The sequence below is a fragment of the Hesperophylax consimilis genome, chromosome 10 (assembly GCF_061612785.1).
Source record: "Hesperophylax consimilis isolate HC1 chromosome 10, BYU_Hcon_1.0, whole genome shotgun sequence".
NCBI classification, from domain to species: Eukaryota; Metazoa; Arthropoda; class Insecta; order Trichoptera; family Limnephilidae; genus Hesperophylax; species Hesperophylax consimilis.
In genome coordinates this window covers 26,274,154-26,291,557 of record NC_142845.1, presented here as the reverse complement: position 1 = coordinate 26,291,557, position 17,404 = coordinate 26,274,154, and the positions used below count along the sequence as shown (strand labels likewise).

The 17,404-nt window shown below is 36.8% G+C and overlaps 1 protein-coding gene across 1 annotated transcript in view; it reads right to left on the bottom strand.

The window, feature by feature from the left end:
• Positions 1 to 17,404, bottom strand: part of Cap-D2 (CAP-D2 condensin subunit) — a 35,247-nt gene that overhangs the window by 11,276 nt on the left and 6,567 nt on the right. The window contains exons 4-14 of the mRNA XM_089636771.1: positions 15,585 to 15,766; positions 14,767 to 14,908; positions 13,668 to 13,931; positions 12,905 to 13,066; positions 8,282 to 8,419; positions 6,853 to 7,218; positions 5,257 to 5,571; positions 4,127 to 4,327; positions 2,036 to 2,572; positions 1,802 to 1,945; positions 679 to 923 (exon numbers count right to left, since the gene is read on the bottom strand). Of these exons, the coding sequence (XP_089492897.1) occupies positions 679 to 923; positions 1,802 to 1,945; positions 2,036 to 2,572; positions 4,127 to 4,327; positions 5,257 to 5,571; positions 6,853 to 7,218; positions 8,282 to 8,419; positions 12,905 to 13,066; positions 13,668 to 13,931; positions 14,767 to 14,908; positions 15,585 to 15,766 (2,696 nt within the window). The remainder of the gene's footprint in view (positions 1 to 678; positions 924 to 1,801; positions 1,946 to 2,035; positions 2,573 to 4,126; positions 4,328 to 5,256; positions 5,572 to 6,852; positions 7,219 to 8,281; positions 8,420 to 12,904; positions 13,067 to 13,667; positions 13,932 to 14,766; positions 14,909 to 15,584; positions 15,767 to 17,404) is intronic.

Here is a 17,404-nt window from a genome sequence, read left to right as displayed (position 1 = left end):
TACATTTATTAAAAGCAAAAACTCATAGCCAATAGTATAGTTACAGATTTAAAAAAAACTAATTACTTTCACAAGACATGCTCTAAACGAGTGCACTTGTCCATCGATTAACGTTTTCATAGCTTTATATTCTTCCACAGGTAGCTAACAGACTGATTCAAATTAACCCCTAGTGTTCAAAGAAATTGGTGGATTGACTAGGAGCTCACGGCACTTGCCTCGATTTTATGATATTTTGAACCACTAAAATATATTTTATTCACTTTGCAAGGATATAATGCATCTACTAATAATAATGATAAATTATTCTAGCTTGTCGTTTCGTCACTTGCAAATATGTTATATGTTATTTTATCTGTGAAAAAATTCCTATGTAAAATGTCATAATTCCGATTTTCAAAATCATAGTACTGTATTTATTTACAGAAAGTCCTCATAAGACTTATTTTATTGTGAAGAACGCTTATTAAGCTGGAAAATATAATAGAACTCGAGAATGAATATGTCTTCAAAATGTAATTTTTTTTTATGATCAGAGAAAAAACACTACTCCAAATATAAGTAGCTCTCCGGGGGAGAGTTGGTCAGCGGGCATAGGGTGGGCGATTGGCATTTTACCCCTAGCATCCCAAGGGTTAAGCTAACCTCGCTAATTGAAGTTAATTTTAGTATTGTTACCTGCCAAGGGCCAGACAAGCCGCCGCTCGCAGCTTCTCGGGCGTGGTGTTGGTGGTGTTGGGGGCGAGCAGGGCACGCAGCAGGGGCGCCACGCCGGCCAGCAGCGCGTCCTGCGCCATGGAGCCCCCGGCACCCCCACCCACCACCTCCGCCTCGCAGACGGCGCGAACTAGCTCTGCGTCGGCGTCGTCGGCCACTGCACCCTCGAGGCCTGCTTCGTCTTCTTCTGCCCCTTCGGCTCCGTCCTGCCAAGAAGTTAGACTTAGTTTAAGGTTGGAAACAATGATTTTCATGGTTCAAAGTATTATTGTGAGGTAAATATATAGAAAAGTGGGACACGGTAAATAGGCACATTTTATTTATTTTATTAACACTTTGAATCAGTTGGATAACAATGAGAAACAACTATTTCAGTTACCGAAAACGGAAAATAATTAATTTTGATAGCTATTTTGTTAAAAAATAAAACCATAATTTAACGTCTTTTCTTCACGCCTGGTTAGACATAATAATACTAACCCTTTGCACTGCAAAGTTTTTTGGTATGTGCATACCGCCAACTCCAAGCATTTTTTCAGAAAATAAATGATTTTAATTGTAATTAAATTTTAAATTAAAAAAAAAAAAAAAATTATTTGTTTTAGTAAAATAGAAATAAAAAAAACTTATTAATATTTAATTGTAGTACATAATATGATTCTGGTTAAATTATATTAAAAATTAAATAAAAACATATTAAAAATATTGAGAAATAAGACTTTATTTTCTTGCTGCCATAGCGGGTGCTAAGGGTTAAAATAGTTTTTAAAATTTATTTTTTAACTAAACCCAAACTAAAAGCCTATTTTAGGTTCTTTCACTTCAATAACAATGGCCACCAACAATCAATTTTAATTTGAATGAAATACCTAACTCAAATACTTACTTCTCATTATGATCTAACTGTGTTTTTTAAAGTGCGTATGAACCGTACCTCACTTTTCTGTAAATTTACCTATTGTGATTGATGTTTTGTGGCATTATGCCGTGTTCATCCTTTAGCCAATGTTTTAGACAGTCTTGAAGTGTTTTTGAGTCTCACATCAGACACACATTGCTACTTCACTTGTGATGTAATTGTTACCTGTTGTGACATGTTGTGTGCGCGCAGTCTGCTAGAAGCACTTGCAGAACTGCTGTTGAGGGTTATTTCCCCAATGCGTCCACTCTTGCGATTCAACACAGCAGCTATGTTCTTCACACCGGCCACCTTCCGCTGATCACGAATCTAAAAAAATACAACAAAAACTATCAATATCTAATAATTGCACCAGTAAAAAAACTATGAACTCCGAGGTTATTAGGGACACTTCTTTACCTCATTCCTTCGTCGCAACTCTCCGTAGACCGTAACGTCTAAGTAAATAAGTTGTTGAAGTGCGATATGTCCAAGAAGCACAATCAATCTGCTCAGATACTCCACAGGATACGAAACTAGATCATCATCGACTCCACCGACCATTTCGTCCATCTTGTTAGTGATGTCTTTCAAAAGATCAATGCAGATCAAATCTGGAGTATCGCAGAGAACGTAGAAAACGTCCACGGCGGTAGTTCCGAGCGATGCAAAGTCCTCCATCTTGAAGAAGGAACTGGTGACTGTTTCAAGGATGCTTTGGAGAAGAGGAGCTTCTACGGACATTCGTTTTTGAGCCTGTCCTATGGTGAGGAGCATTCTCAAGGAGAGGACTCTGATTCTGTAGCTTCCCTTGAGGCCGATGGTTTGGATGACCTCAATGTTGGCGGTGGCTACGGAAGGTTTAGCCTTTGCCATCATCACCAGGAGGCTGAGGGCGGCAACACTGTCTTCATCAGTAGCTTCCTCATGCTTCTTAGTGAACATTTCCCAAAGGACCTGAAAGTACATAAATATTATAATGTGTTTACATATTTATAAAAATTAAATATATCTGTCATATCGGTTTTCCCCAGGTTAGCTAATTTTTTTTTTATTTAAAAAAAAATTTACATTGGATGATACATTTTGAATGTTATTTCAACTGTTATGATAGGGATTCCTCTGTGTTATGGCGGGTGATGTTTACAGATTGAAGAATTTAATAATATTCATAACAGTTAGTAAATTATACAATTCCGATTCAGTCAATATTTTATGTGATAAATTAAACATTGACAAGTGCTATTTTTTTATATAAATTAAGTCAATTGAGGAATGTGAAAGATGTGTGGGGGGAGATTAGGGGGTTAAAGTGTAGAATGTGTGGGTGTTGTAGTTGAAATATATTGCAGATGTTAGGATCCATAAAGTTATTTGGGTTTTGAAAGTATGGAGTAAAGTTTCTTTTATTAGGATATCAGGGAGAAGGTTGAAGGTTTTGGGAGCTAGGTAGGTCTGCTGTACTGGTGTGTACTGATATAGTATGAGGTTTAGGTACATTGTAGTGTCGTTTAGTTATATTTCTGGTTTGGTATATTCAGAAAAATGTTTTTCCTCTCTATATTAATATTAATATAATATAATGACATACGAATATACTCTTGACTTTTAATATATTTTCCAGCTGTAGTAGTAATAAAAATAAGTCATATGAGGCATTCATGTAAGAAAATTCAGTACCATGTCTTGAAAATTGGAATTACGACATTTGACATGGAATTTGGCAAAATGCGTTTTCACATATTAAATAAACATATTTACAAATGATGAAAGCTATATGAAATAATATTAAGATTCATTATTTCCTTGCTAAGCGAATAAAATTTATTTAAGTATGCCAGGAGAATTTTTTGAGGTTGAAAATACCATAATATCGAGGCAAGTGCGGTGACTTACTAGCAAATCCACGGCAGATTTCTTGAATAGTTGTTATGCAAGTTTCACTGTACAAAATGTACTGAAATATTTAACATGTTTTTTTTTTATGTGAATTATCTTTGTGTGTCAATCCGACTCTTGTGTAGCAAGACGGGACAACGCTTTTACACAAAACGACGCCTTATTCGGCCAGCCTTGTGACTCTTTCCGCCCGACCGCTAAAACTCTGTGCGGTATATTTGCTCCTATTCTTACTAAAATTGGCAATGGATCTATTCTAAATGATGATGAATTTTTTATTTGTGCATATTTTAATAATAATAAAAGAATTGTTACTTCCATTTTAACTTCCTTCAGTAAAAATCAATTTCGATGTCTCACTTCTGCCAGACGTCTTGTGTCAGCTATTTTTTTTTACATATTAATCTGTGAAGCGTATCCCACGTTTAAAAATAAAATATAATATGTAATGGTAAATATTGCAACTACAAAATAAACCTGACTTACAATAATCCAAAATAACGTTCAACGTAAAAGTAACAAACTGCTTAGCAACTGATGAAAAATAAATCAAAATTTCTAAAAATAACAAACCAAGAGAAACATAAAAAAAAATCACATGTTATAAGTCACCTGTATGATAGCGGGCCCCACGTCTCCCTGCGTCAGCCATCGCGCCAGCAGAGCCTGCAGCGCGGCGGCATGGCCCCGGTTGGCCCCGCGCACTAGGCGCAGCAGCCGGCTGGCAGATGCCCCCGCCCTGGCGCGCTCTGTGGCCCCCTCGCAGGTCAGGTACATCTGGCGGTAAGCCTTTTCCACAGCATCTTTCTTTTCCTGCAAATATTTATAACATATTATTAAGAAATTAATCTTGTAATATGATAGTACCTGTACCCTACACGGTCAAGAAAGAGTAGAAATTTATAAAATGGACAAAAAAAATTTTTTACTTTGGAAAAATTATAATTTATATTTAGAATAACTAGCTGTACCCCGCCATGCGTAGTTGTGGCTCGGTCTGTCTGTGCAGATATCTAATGGCCAGTGGGAGTGCATTGAATCGCTTTGTTGCAAAATAAAATTTAAAATTCTAAAATTTCTTTGGCCAAAAGTTGTTTTAGCGAAAGAGATTATGCCCTTTGGTTCTACATAGTATCACGAAAACTTTGGACGTTGTCAAAAACTGTTATTCAAATGTAAGATTATGATTGAACTCCGAAAGTGATCAGTCTATCAAAAAATAGTAGACAAAAATGAAGGGCGCAGTGATCGTTTCAATGGTTTTAAACAGTGGCACCGAGATGGTTCAAAGGAAAAATATCGCAACTTTTAAAAAGCACTACGCTTAACGTAAATATTTTACACATCAATATCAACTGTGTTATGAGAGGAGATGATTCTGTATCATATTCTGAGGAAATTTAATATTCAAACATTTTATTATTTAACACCTGGGCTAGGACTCCACTTGGATTTCTAGTTGTGCTTTTAATCATTGCGACAAAAAATCTAGTGCGAGTTGTTTAGTCGCACGTGTATTTAAAACAATGAGTTTTATTTTTGCAACTGCACAATCGCGAGACTAGAAATCTTAGCGAGATAATTGCGTGGTAAAGTTTTTTTTTGTAGTTTTGAAATGTACACAAGAGGCCCTTTTTTAAACTCTACACGTCTTGACAGACTGTATCAATCATAATATATTTTATAACATTGGGATTGCCATGTACCAAGATACATACAATAAAAATAAAATTTTAAAATACCTGATCCGGAGACCAAACCAACTGCAGCATTCCCATGATGCCCAAACTGGCCGACTCGATATTAAAAAAGTGCGCCGTGGTGAAGAAGTCGATGGCCTCATAGACGTCGGTGGCCTGCTTGGACATGAGCAGCGTGTAAACGAGAGGGACTGCCTGCTGGATCAGGTTGCTGAAGGCCACCGACTCCTCCAGGAAGGCCACTATGTTCTCCTTCTCCTGGTGGGCGGTGATCAGCTCCGCCTCCTCTATGTCTGAGGATATTCCCTTGTTCTCGGTGACATATACATTGTGAAGAAGTGCAATGAAGTAGGAGATCTGAAATGAAAAATTATTATTAGTTTTGCCGATAATTTTATCTTTCTCTTAAAGACGAATTACACCTGCCGAGCCGAGTCACTCGCTTTGTAACCGACAGAAAAACTTATTGGAAAGTAGAGGTGATCACATGCAGAAGAGACAGACGGTGGGTGAGTCAGTTCATTGAGATTAGTTTTAAGTGCTGTTGACATGGTTTCGCGATGGAGGAAAAAGATAAAATTAAAAGAGTTTTACAACAACAAACGTCACCATCCTAAAAAATTTAAAATGTTGAATTTTGTTTCTTTCACTGACTGATTACAATGACTGAGTTAGTATTATGCAGGTGGACGGGGCCTTGCTTCTATCCACATTCTCGCCTGAATCACTCTCCCGCTACTATGCTGAGTACCGACTGTCTGTTCACATCAGCCGAATGTACTGTCTCGGCCGAGCACTCGGCAGGTGTAATTCAGACATTAGGATGGGTTGTTTCACTATAGATCTATAGATCTTCCATACTATTTCAATTCTTGCATACAATTATCCATATACAGATTGAATAACCACGGTGACATTACGCAGTCTTGTTTAACACCTTTTGTGATATCAAACCACTCCGTAAAACCATTTTGTGTTTTGTTTATAAATCTATATTGAATTTTTGGGGCATGATTTTTTGTATTTTTTTCCTATAAAACATCGGAGTAGGAAAAAGTCAAAATACCCCAGCAGAAGGAGCTGTATGCTCTTGCAGCACCTTCGAAGGCAACCTGGATAGCTTATTTAGTTCACGTGATCGATCAACTCACCAGATCCACAAAACTACGTTCATGGTAAAACCGCTCCATTATGAATGCCCAGTAATTTCAATAGTTAACTAAGTTCTCAGTGTTGTTAGTGTAACTTCTCAATGTTGCACACCCTTGTTTTATTCAATATTTTATTCAATCCAGCATTCAAAGTATTCCTGCCGCCTACATAAGGTCCACACCTGAGATTATAAAATACCTAAACAATCTGTACCAAGCCCTCATCTCTTATAATTACTTTTGGTGCCCAAAGCGGGGCCTGTCTCATGCTCTACCCATGCTCCTAAACCTTAACTTAACATATTGCTTCCCCTGACCAATAACCTCTATCCTTCCTCCGTCAATCCCATACGTCATACTGTCACATCCCATATAGTAAATGGATAAAACAGAACATAGAATAGAAGTTAGGCTTAGGTTAGGTTAGGTTTGTTGTTTGTTTTTCATGGAACCACTCCATACATACATGAGGGTTAAAAGACCTTACCTGATTTTTTTTGTCCATTTCGGTCCTGAGCAGCTTGGCCTCTGGATACATTCTCTCTGCATGTCTGATGACCATGAATGCTTCAAAATACTGTCCATCATGAAGCAGTCTTCTTATGTTTGCGTAGGCATCATTAACAGTTCCTTGTGACAGTGGAGGGTCGTCCTGGGTCAACTGGTCAATTTTGTCCTGAACAACATTTTTCAGTTCGTCTTTAATGGCGTCCCAAGCCTTTTCTAACTCCGTGTTTGGTCCAGGATTCAGCTTTTGGTGAAGTGTCTCCAGTGCAGCTTTTTCCTTCTTTAATTCTTCCTCGAGAAGGTTATTTTTTATCTGAGCAGCGAAGGGATTGTGTTCGATGAAGACCTGTGGAAAAAAAGTAGATTTTAGTATATAATTACATAACTGATGCTAAATTTGAAAATTTAATTATGCACAAAGGGATTCTAATAATCAATTCACGAAAATCAGATACAATTCTACATATAATATGTAAACTGTCAACACCCCAGGCTATTTTCTTTTTAAGTTTTTCGGAATAACTTTATTGAGTAAAACCTCAAATTGTAATATTTAAATATTGAAGACAATATTAGTGATTTTTAAACGAAAATCTGAAACAGAAAAATCAGAAAAGGAAACGGTCACATCGGTCCCAGATGTGACCGTTTCCTTTTCTGATTTTTCTGTTTCAGATTTTCGTTTAAAAATCACTAATATTGTCTTCAATATTTAAATATTACAATTTGAGGTTTTACTCAATAAAGTTATTCCGAAAAACTTAATATTCATTCTAGACTTGCAGAAAAGTCAACAGATGTCGCACATTAAAAATAAAAAAATAAGATAGGTTTATCTAAAAAGACGCTGTCTGGATTGCATTTAGTTCGGGTTGAATCTTGCGATCATACATAAAGATAGTTGCCAATAAAAATGTGCGGTGAAAAAAAAAGGAAGACAATGTTGGTAGTTCTTATTCGAAGTATGATACAGTTAAAAGTGACCGAGTAGGATAGGGTCCCATTAGCGCAGTTGGTAGAGCATTGTTCCGGAAAGACAAGGGCCCTGGGTTCGTGTCCCAGATGTGACCGTTTCCTTTTCTGATTTTTCTGTTTCAGATTTTCGTTTAAAAATCACTAATATTGTCTTCAATATTTAAATTTTTTTATTTTCTTTTTGTTTTTGCAAACAAACAGCTAGAAACAAGCCAGAGTCAATTTGTTGGCTATTGTGAACAGCTTGTATGGTCTCATAGAAATCGTTATGTCTCCCTTACTCTCATGGTGAGCAATCTGATCTTAATGGTGTTAGAAAGGCAAAACACCACGCTTATCAATTTGGATGTATATGGTAATTTGGATGTATATAGTTAGTTCCTATTTTTGAGTCGGCAATTATAAAGATGCTTGGAGAACAATGTTAGACAAACCTTAACCAGCTGTACTGCATTCTTTCGCACCAGAGTAGCTCTGTCCTGCAGCCTTCCAATGGCTCGAGCCAGGACTCGCTGCTGCCGGGTGATTGGGACGCAACCCTCGCGATGGAGACGACACCAGTTCTGAAGCACCTGTTCAACAATGTACTTTATCAAAACAGGAGTCCCTTCTCACATATCATCTGAAATAAATTTACCAAGCTTCGTCTACAAAAAACTTTTTTTTTTGTGTAGAAATTGTTAAACAACTGTTTTCACTGTATTGAAATGTATATTGACCTTCTCCGGGCGCTTGAATTGGTAAATGTAATGTATTATACATACCAGGGATGGTCCGTGACTTTTCAGTGAACTACAATGCTAAGATTAAAAAATACAACATGATTGATAGCACAGCCTCCCCAAAATAAAAAAAAAATCTTCACAAAAACTTGAAATTTAAAACAAAAAAATCTATTTATGATACAACATAAATAATGTGGTATTGGACTGTAACGATTACATGCCTAATAAACCATCTTCTAAATTAGAGTAAATTTAATAAATTATGCATATCGTCGGTGCATACATAATATGAACAATGTAACGTTTTTGACGAAAATGAACTAAATATACAGTTTTTTTTAGTTTTTTTTTCTCCACCTTCTACAATATGAACCATGTCCTAATAACCAATATTTATGGAGATAGAAAACGAATCATGTGCAGGCAGTCAAAATTTTGCATCTCAATAAGAACCATGTGAACTTATTTTACATGGTTCATATTAAATGTGCGCTTTTTTCCGCATCTATGGTCACATTGTTCATATTCTACATCTATGATTACACTGACAGTTGTCAAGTTGTTCCCGCATATTTTCTACCTTGTACACGCTCTAGCTGTTTTTGAAGTGAATAAATAAATAAATCCGACATAATATTATTGTTTGACGGTTCGTGGCCATTTGGTTTATAAAGTAGCGGTAAGTTATTATGTTTTATTTTATAAATTTCACGTATTTTCCTAAAAACAGTAACAAAATGTCATCCGAGGATTTATGAAAAATGGCTGCCCTTTGAAGCGTCAATAATTTGAGTCCAGTGTTGTGATAAACTTCGAATTTTGACACAATGTGGAAAAATATTAAAGTTATTTTGTTTTTATGTTTCAGGGAAAGTTTAATACTAAAATTTAACTCAAAAATAAGAGAAATACATGATTATTCTAAGCATTACATGTCATTATCATCTGACTGGCATCTGTAAGTATTTGTCTGTCTTTTAACTATATTTTACTATATTGTTGTCATATTTGTGCGTACTATGTAATGTATATTTTAATCTGTGTATCTTCTTTTACAGATAAATATATCTTTGACTATAATAAGAGAAACGTGTAGAGAAATCACTGTTGTTTGCTGACCAGTTCAAAAATTTTTATGTGAGTTCATATTTTTATTACTGTACTAGTACTGTAGCAGGAAAGATGTTGAATTATGTATTTAATTTAGATTTTGTTCCAGAATGTACCGAAACCGCACGAGGGAGATTGTACGTTTAAGTACGATACGTAGTTCTGTATCAGAGGTTATGGATGTTGGAGATCTTGAACCAGTCAATCAAATGGATGTTGAAGATCTTGAACCAGTCAATCAAATGTATGACAACATGATGTTATGTCCTGTGACTGGAGAATTTATTCCAAACCTGTCGAATAACATTGGCTCCACACGGAACGATGTTATCTCTGGAGACAAAAGTCTGTGTGAATTAACTGGAGAGTGGATCCCAGAAAATGATAATACAAATGTTTCTTTACCATTAGATTCTGATTCACTTGTTCAGAAGATTAAAAAAAATAAGAGATGTAGAGTCTTGGGCAAAGAGTATGTCGGATATAAAAAGCATTGCGGGAAATATGAGCAAAGCCAATTGAAGTCAGCAAAGTCTATGGGAATAAGATGTGAACACGAACAACCCAAATTTGCACTTAAAAATTCTTTTTATTGTCATAAAATAACAGAAGAGGATCGCCTGCACACATTCAACAGTTTTTGGAAATTGAAAACTTGGTCGGAGAAGAGAGCTTATTTCCTGGGCTTTGTAGCAGTACGTGCTATAAGACAGCGTCGTCGTGAAAGCGCAGATTGCACGAAAAAGACACAAGGACGTGATGTATATCTGTTTACCAAGGACGGGGATAAATATAAGGTGTGTCACAAAATGTTTATGAATACGTTGAGCATTACAAAAAGCACTTTCAGGAGGTGGAGCTATCATAATCAAGTTGTCAATGACGAGGATAACGTATCCCCTAACACTGTAAGTAAAAAAGTTGCCAAGCATACTAAAGCAGTGGATAGTATTAAAAAATGGCTTAATCTTCTGCCAGTTGTTCCGAGTCACTACTGCAGATCACAAACAAATAGACGATATGTGGAATCGTTCTTTTTATCGAAGCAACACATGCTTTCAGTCTTCAGTATTTGGTGCACTGAAAATAATGTGCCAAAAGTCAACAGAAACTTATTCAGTGACGTTTTAAAAGCTGAAAAGGTTTCCATTCACCACCCACGCAAAGATCAATGTGATATTTGTGTGGGTTTTAAATGCGGTACTATTGGAGGAGAAGTTTATGAGCAGCATATTATACGCAAGGATCAAGCGAAAATTGCTAAGAATGCAGCAAAAGAATCTGCCAGTGAGACTACATTAGTTGTCACTATGGACTTGCAGAGTGTACTGTTATGTCCCAAATTACTAGCGTCTGCTGTATACTACAAGCAGAAACTTCAACTCCACAACTTCACATTATACGTCCTAAACAATGCAGATGTCACTCTCTACACGTGGCATGAAGCAGATGGAGGTGTGACCGCGAATGAATTCACAAGTTGTATAATCAACTACCTGGAGAGCTTACCCCTACAGTATAAGAATGTCATCCTTATTTCCGATGGTTGCAATTACCAAAATCGGAACAGAATACTGGCAAGTGCATTGAGTGATTACTCTAAAAGGTCGTCAGTCACAATAGATCAAATTTTTCTGGAGAAGGGCCATACTATGATGGAAGCCGACAATGTCCATTCGGTGCTGGAGCATTACTTCAAGCCACCAATATATTCTCCAAGTGATTATTTATCTCGCATGCAAATGGCTCGACCCAAACAGCCATACAATATAAAAAATGTCCACTTCGACTTTTTTTTAAATTACGAATCATTGAATACAAACCTAACATCTTTGAGACCGGGAAAGAAAGTAGGGGATCCCGTTGTCACAGATTTGAGGGCTCTTAAATACTTATCGTCGGGGGATATCCTCTATAAATTAGACCAGTCGAAGGATTGGCTGGAATTGCTCCAACGCCGCAAGACTGGCTATGTTCCCCCATTGCCTCTATACACCAAACCCCTTGCTTTATCAGATTCTAAATTCAGGCATTTGCAAGAGTTAAAACTGGTAATAGATAAGGATCATCACCCATTTTATGATTCTCTAACTTATGTGTAGAATTGTGGGAGAAAAAACAAATAATTTAAGTGTGAATTATGTTTCCTCTTTTTTAGTAATTATATTCCAATAAAAACATCATTAAAAAATATAATATTGTGTTTATTTTACTATTATGTATTTCATTGAAGTATGATTTTATGCTATTAATATTATCGAGTTATTAAATTTATTCTTAAAGAATAAACTTACTAAAACTAGTGTGAAAAATGAGAGCAATGGTCCACTCACTGAACTTGTCAGGAGGTTACTAGTTTTAATTAGCAGAGCTCTAAGAATGTGAATGGTAGAAGAAGGCGAGGACGCCCAAGAAAGACATGGCACGACCAAGTGAATCAGATACTTGAGTCGGACCATGTCAAGAGTCAGAATAATAGAAGAGCATGTATGAGACGTTGTATTAATGTGAACGAGGCAAGGAATGTGTGCCAAGACCGAGTTGTTTGGCGGTCCGTCCTCTCTGCCTACCCCTGCGGAGAAACGGCGAGATGGTTAGTTAGTTAGTTATCTTTAAGATATTTTAGAGATGGATTTTCTTCTGTGTAAATATGGGTGTTGTGATGACAAAGATGTGTGTCGTTAAAACTTGGGAATCTTAAAATAAAAAGTTTCATTCACATAATTTATACTTTTCCAAAATATTATACAAAAATTGATATAAATAATAAAACAAAATGTCATATCCTTTGCACACCACTACATTCACATAATATATTTTGTGATAATAGTCTCCCATTTTAAATCTCTACTTTAAACACAAGACTTGAATGAAATATTTTGACAGCTGCTATTGAAAATGAACAATGTGACGAAAACCGTGCACAGAATATGAACCATGTGAGCAAAATCGCATTAAAATGTGATTTTCTGATACAAAATAATTAATATTTGCAAATAACATTTTATTTTACTGAATAAAATGTATATTTCCTACTTTGTTCATAAATAGAACTTTCGTTTTCCGTTTCGTTATTTTTTTAAACAGTTTTTATCGATTATCTCAGAATGTACTAAAGCTTACATTGTTCATATTATGTATGCACCGACGATATATGCTGTAAACAAGAATTGCATAAAATAGAAAATATTTCATACAATACTAGCTTAAATGACAACTCACCCTGGAGCGGACGTAAGCTGAGAGGTCATGCAAGTGTTCCTCCAGGTCATCCAGAAAGTCATCCCTCATGGCGCGCCTCTCATCCGACTGCCCTTCCCCCTTCAGTTCCTTGCACAGGATCTCCGTCATCATACCCAGCACGCTGCAGCGGAGTGGGTAGCACTGGAAAACAATGACATTTTACGTGGATCAACAAAAATTAGAGTAGAATCTCCAGAAATTACCTTGATGAGTTTTGATCAAATGTAGGAATAAAAGCTATTATTTATGTTTTTTTGCAATTGTTTTCTGTTTACCAGATAATGTACCGTATTATTTGTAAATATATATTTCATGTTTATATCGAAAGACATTTCCCCAGAAAAGCTAAATTTATCTAAAAAAAAAAAATAGACAACTGTCCAAAATATATATTTATTTGGATATTATATTATTTTTACCTAAACCAGAATATTATACCCTACATGAAAAACAACAATCAAAGGGTGTTTTAAAAAAAAAAAAACTTTATACAACTTTGAAAACTCAAATAATTTCATTTTTGCGAAGCCTTTTTACGTAAACGAACTATGACACTCACAAATAAAGTATTTCGAAAGCGGTCATAGAGGCTAAATTAATGAAATAAATAGTAGAATCTACAGTGACATTAACGCAAGATATTCTGATTTTGTCCTCTGTAAAGTTTTCAAAGCATAAATGTGATTTAATCACTAAATTATTAGAAATCTAACTACTTGTGAGCCTGAACAATAAAATTTACCTCATCGTTGTCCAGATAGCCGCGCATGGCCTGCGCTGCCGGAATCATGTGCGCCGGCATCAGTTGCGTTAGCTCAGCCAGCAGCGCGGCACAGTTTCGCTGCGCTGGCGCCGAGTCAGCCCCCTCGCCGGCACCGCCCGCCCCCAGTGCGTCGCCCACCTCGCGCACCAGGCGCGCTACCAGCCCCACCAGGCCCCACGAAGTCACCAGCTGCGTGATGCCGGCGCAGATTGCTACCACGGAATGCTCGTACAGTTGGACCATCTGGAAGAGTTAAATATGTAATAATGATTTGTAGTTTGTCGTTATCATTACAATGTCTAAAAGAAAGACAATCATTCCCGGATTAGGAATAATAATAATATTTAAAAACCTCCTACTACCAACATTATAAGCGGAAGATGTTGCTTGTGTAATGATAAAGGACTTAGCCAGCAGAGGAATTGAACCCACGACGTCTGGGTGGGAACCTTATGCATTTGTCAATCCAGCTACTAACCAGCTGTCTACGGCTAAATTGTAGCCTGTAACAGTTGAACCCTAGAAATGCTATCCGCACCACAAATCTTCAAACGCATTGCTTATCAAGCGTCAGGCATTCAATAATAAAAGGTCCCTTTGTTGAAATACCGATGTTCACGAAAGACTCGAATATAAATACAAGAAGAAGAATTGTATTACAATTTGATAATTATGTACATATAGTTGGGACCTTTAGAAAGAGATTAGCAAATAATATTCAAACAAAAACATTGGATAATTTATTCTTTTCTACCATTGAAATGAAGCCGGCGCAAAAGGTAAAAATACCCTTCCCGTCCTTAAGCAACAATCGACCGAAGGGGTAGAAATACCTTTCCCGTCCGAAGTGTGTTAATACAATTATAATGTTCAATATTTTATTTGGCTTTGAGATATTTACAAACTTTGCTGTCTCATAGGGGATAAATCAGAATGGTTAAAGTGACATTTGTATCAGTACATGGCACGAGTGCAGTTCCACATAGTTGTGAAGATTGCCCTGGTGATAGCCAGCCTTCCACAGGAGACGCACCAGAGGAAGAAGAAGAACTTATTTAACAACACAAATAATACCAACCTGAACCAATTTGATAGTGCAAGACAGACCATGATTGTACTTCTTGTTGAGCACTCCCAGGACCTGGAAGACTGTCTCTCGGGTGGTCTTGTTCTTTATGGAGGCATCCTCCATTGCACGGTAGCAAGGCTGAGCCACCATGCTGAAAATAAACTATATTATAAAATCAGTTATATTATGTACAATGCTAAAAACTCATCGCTGCTGATATTAAGGCAAATACTGGTCCTGCTGTCATTTGGCCCATACGTCTCGGCGGAGCCAACCTCAAAAACTGCAGAGAAATAAAACATTTTAGCCATGTCGTCGCTGATGACCTAAATGATAAAAATGACATAGAACGCCAAAGAAGAGTACTGAGCGTGCGAGCCAACATACTCACCAGGAGAGTCCACTGCATGAGCTTTTAGAATAGCGAACTATGGACAAGGTACACACAAGGCATCATGAATACACTCAGAGTACAGTTTATACTGTTTTTGGTTATCCAAGCATAAAGAGCACTGTTCAACCTCCCTTGGCAATGCAGCGCCTTGCAGATGTTCACAAAGAGAAATTGACTTCTGGCACACAACATGCATGTATCGGTTTACCTATCCAGTTGGAATGAATCGACCGCCACAACAAGAGCATGTACATGACTGGTGGTTGTAAATTCCAAATACACCTGTAATAAACTCTGTATGCTGAATAGAGAAAATTAAAATACATATTAATAATATTTGGATGATTTGTATAGCGCCGTTTTTGCGATAAATCACTTCAAGGGCGCTGTACAAACATATAATACAATATAATTAAATGACGTATGTACTCACTCGACAAAAGTGTCATCTGCGAGTGGAGGGTCCCAAAGCCTGTGCAATGGCAGCTGAAGAAGGTTGTATATAACGTCGAGTGCCGTCCGTCTATCCCCCTCCCTCCACTCCCCTTCCTTTTCCAGGTTGTCAGCATTAACCCCCTTCCTCGCCCGCTTGCCCAAAGTCAGCGTGGCTGCCATCTGTTGGATAAATTAGTGAAGCCCGTATTAAAACTCTGCTCACGGGGCAACTGAAAAGAAATCATTTGGCAACTCAAGTCCCTGTTCTGTTCACTTGAATAGCGGGCTGCACACTACACAACTTCTCATAGACCAGTTTTCAACGCCGACGCAACCAGTCTCTCACAGCTCGCCGTGCAAATCGCCAGTTACACCTCACAAGCCGTCAGTTTTCAGGAAATTTGCAATATGTCTGACCAAAGACTTCCTGATTATACATTACATTATTATAAATCTACATGTTTATTTTTATATTATTATTGTACATTATGATTCCACTGCCAAGAAAGTGTTGCTTGTGGTGTTATAAAGTACAGTGGTACCTCGACATACGAGTTTAATTCGTTCCGCAACCTTGCTCGTATCTTGAATTACTCGTATATCGATGCAGATTTCCCCATACAAAACAATTCAGGGTGGCCACAAAAAACGGATTTCAAAATTCCCTGATAATTCCAGGTTTTCCAGGGCAGTTTCTATATTTTTCCCTGATATGTTTTATTTGGTAGAAGGACATATCGTTCAAAATTTTATTTTTGAAACACGATTTTCATCTACGCCAGAAAATTAGAACAGATACATAAATAAAGGGAATTCCGTCATCTAAAACATTTATTATTTCCTTGCACCACAATGATCTATTCAAAACAAAATACACTTATTACAATTTTATGATATTTCGCCTGAAGACAATTTGTGTACAAATGAAAAGACCAGACAAAAATAGACAAATAAACAAAATTAAGTACAGTAGAACCCCGATAATTCGAAAAAACGCGTAATTCGAAATTTTCGCCAAAAAAATTTCCGCAGAAAATTTTTTTAAATTCGATTTCGTTAATTCGTAATTCGAAAATTATTTTTGTCCGCGCACGAAAATTTGTTCGTGAAATTCGAAAAAATTTGATTTTTGCGAAAATAAATCATAATATTTCGTAAATCTGAATCTAAAAGTCAGCCGTGGCGGTAAAACGCCGAAAATATATTTTTACGTGGTTATACATCGTCCTAATTAGTATTATTATTTTGTAAATCTGAATCGATTTACACTGGAATGTTGTATTTTTTCAAATTTATTTCGAATATCCGAGTTTGAAGGGCCGAGAAAATACGTTTTACGCGGATATATGTCGTATTTTTACGAGTTTAGACCAAATATCTGTATTTAAAGGGTCGGCCGCGACGAAACTCGGCCGCGAAATTTCGATTTACGCGTAAATGTATCGTAAATTTACGAATTTATTTCGAATATTTGAATTTAAATGGCCCGCTGCTACGGAAATCGGCCGCGAAATCTCGATTTACGCGTAAATATATCGTATTTTTACGAATTGATTTCGAATATCTGAATTTTAAAGGGCCCGCCGCGACGGAAATCGGACGCGAAATTTCAATTTACGCGGAAATATATCGTATTTTTACTAACGTTACTTCGAATATCCGAGTTACAAAATACGGCGCGACGGAAATCGGCCGAAAAATTTCGATTCACGCCGAAATATGACATATTTTTATGAATTTACTTCAAATATTTGAACTTAAAAGGCCGTCCGCGACGAAAAACTGCCGATAAAATTCGATTTACGCGGAAATATTTCA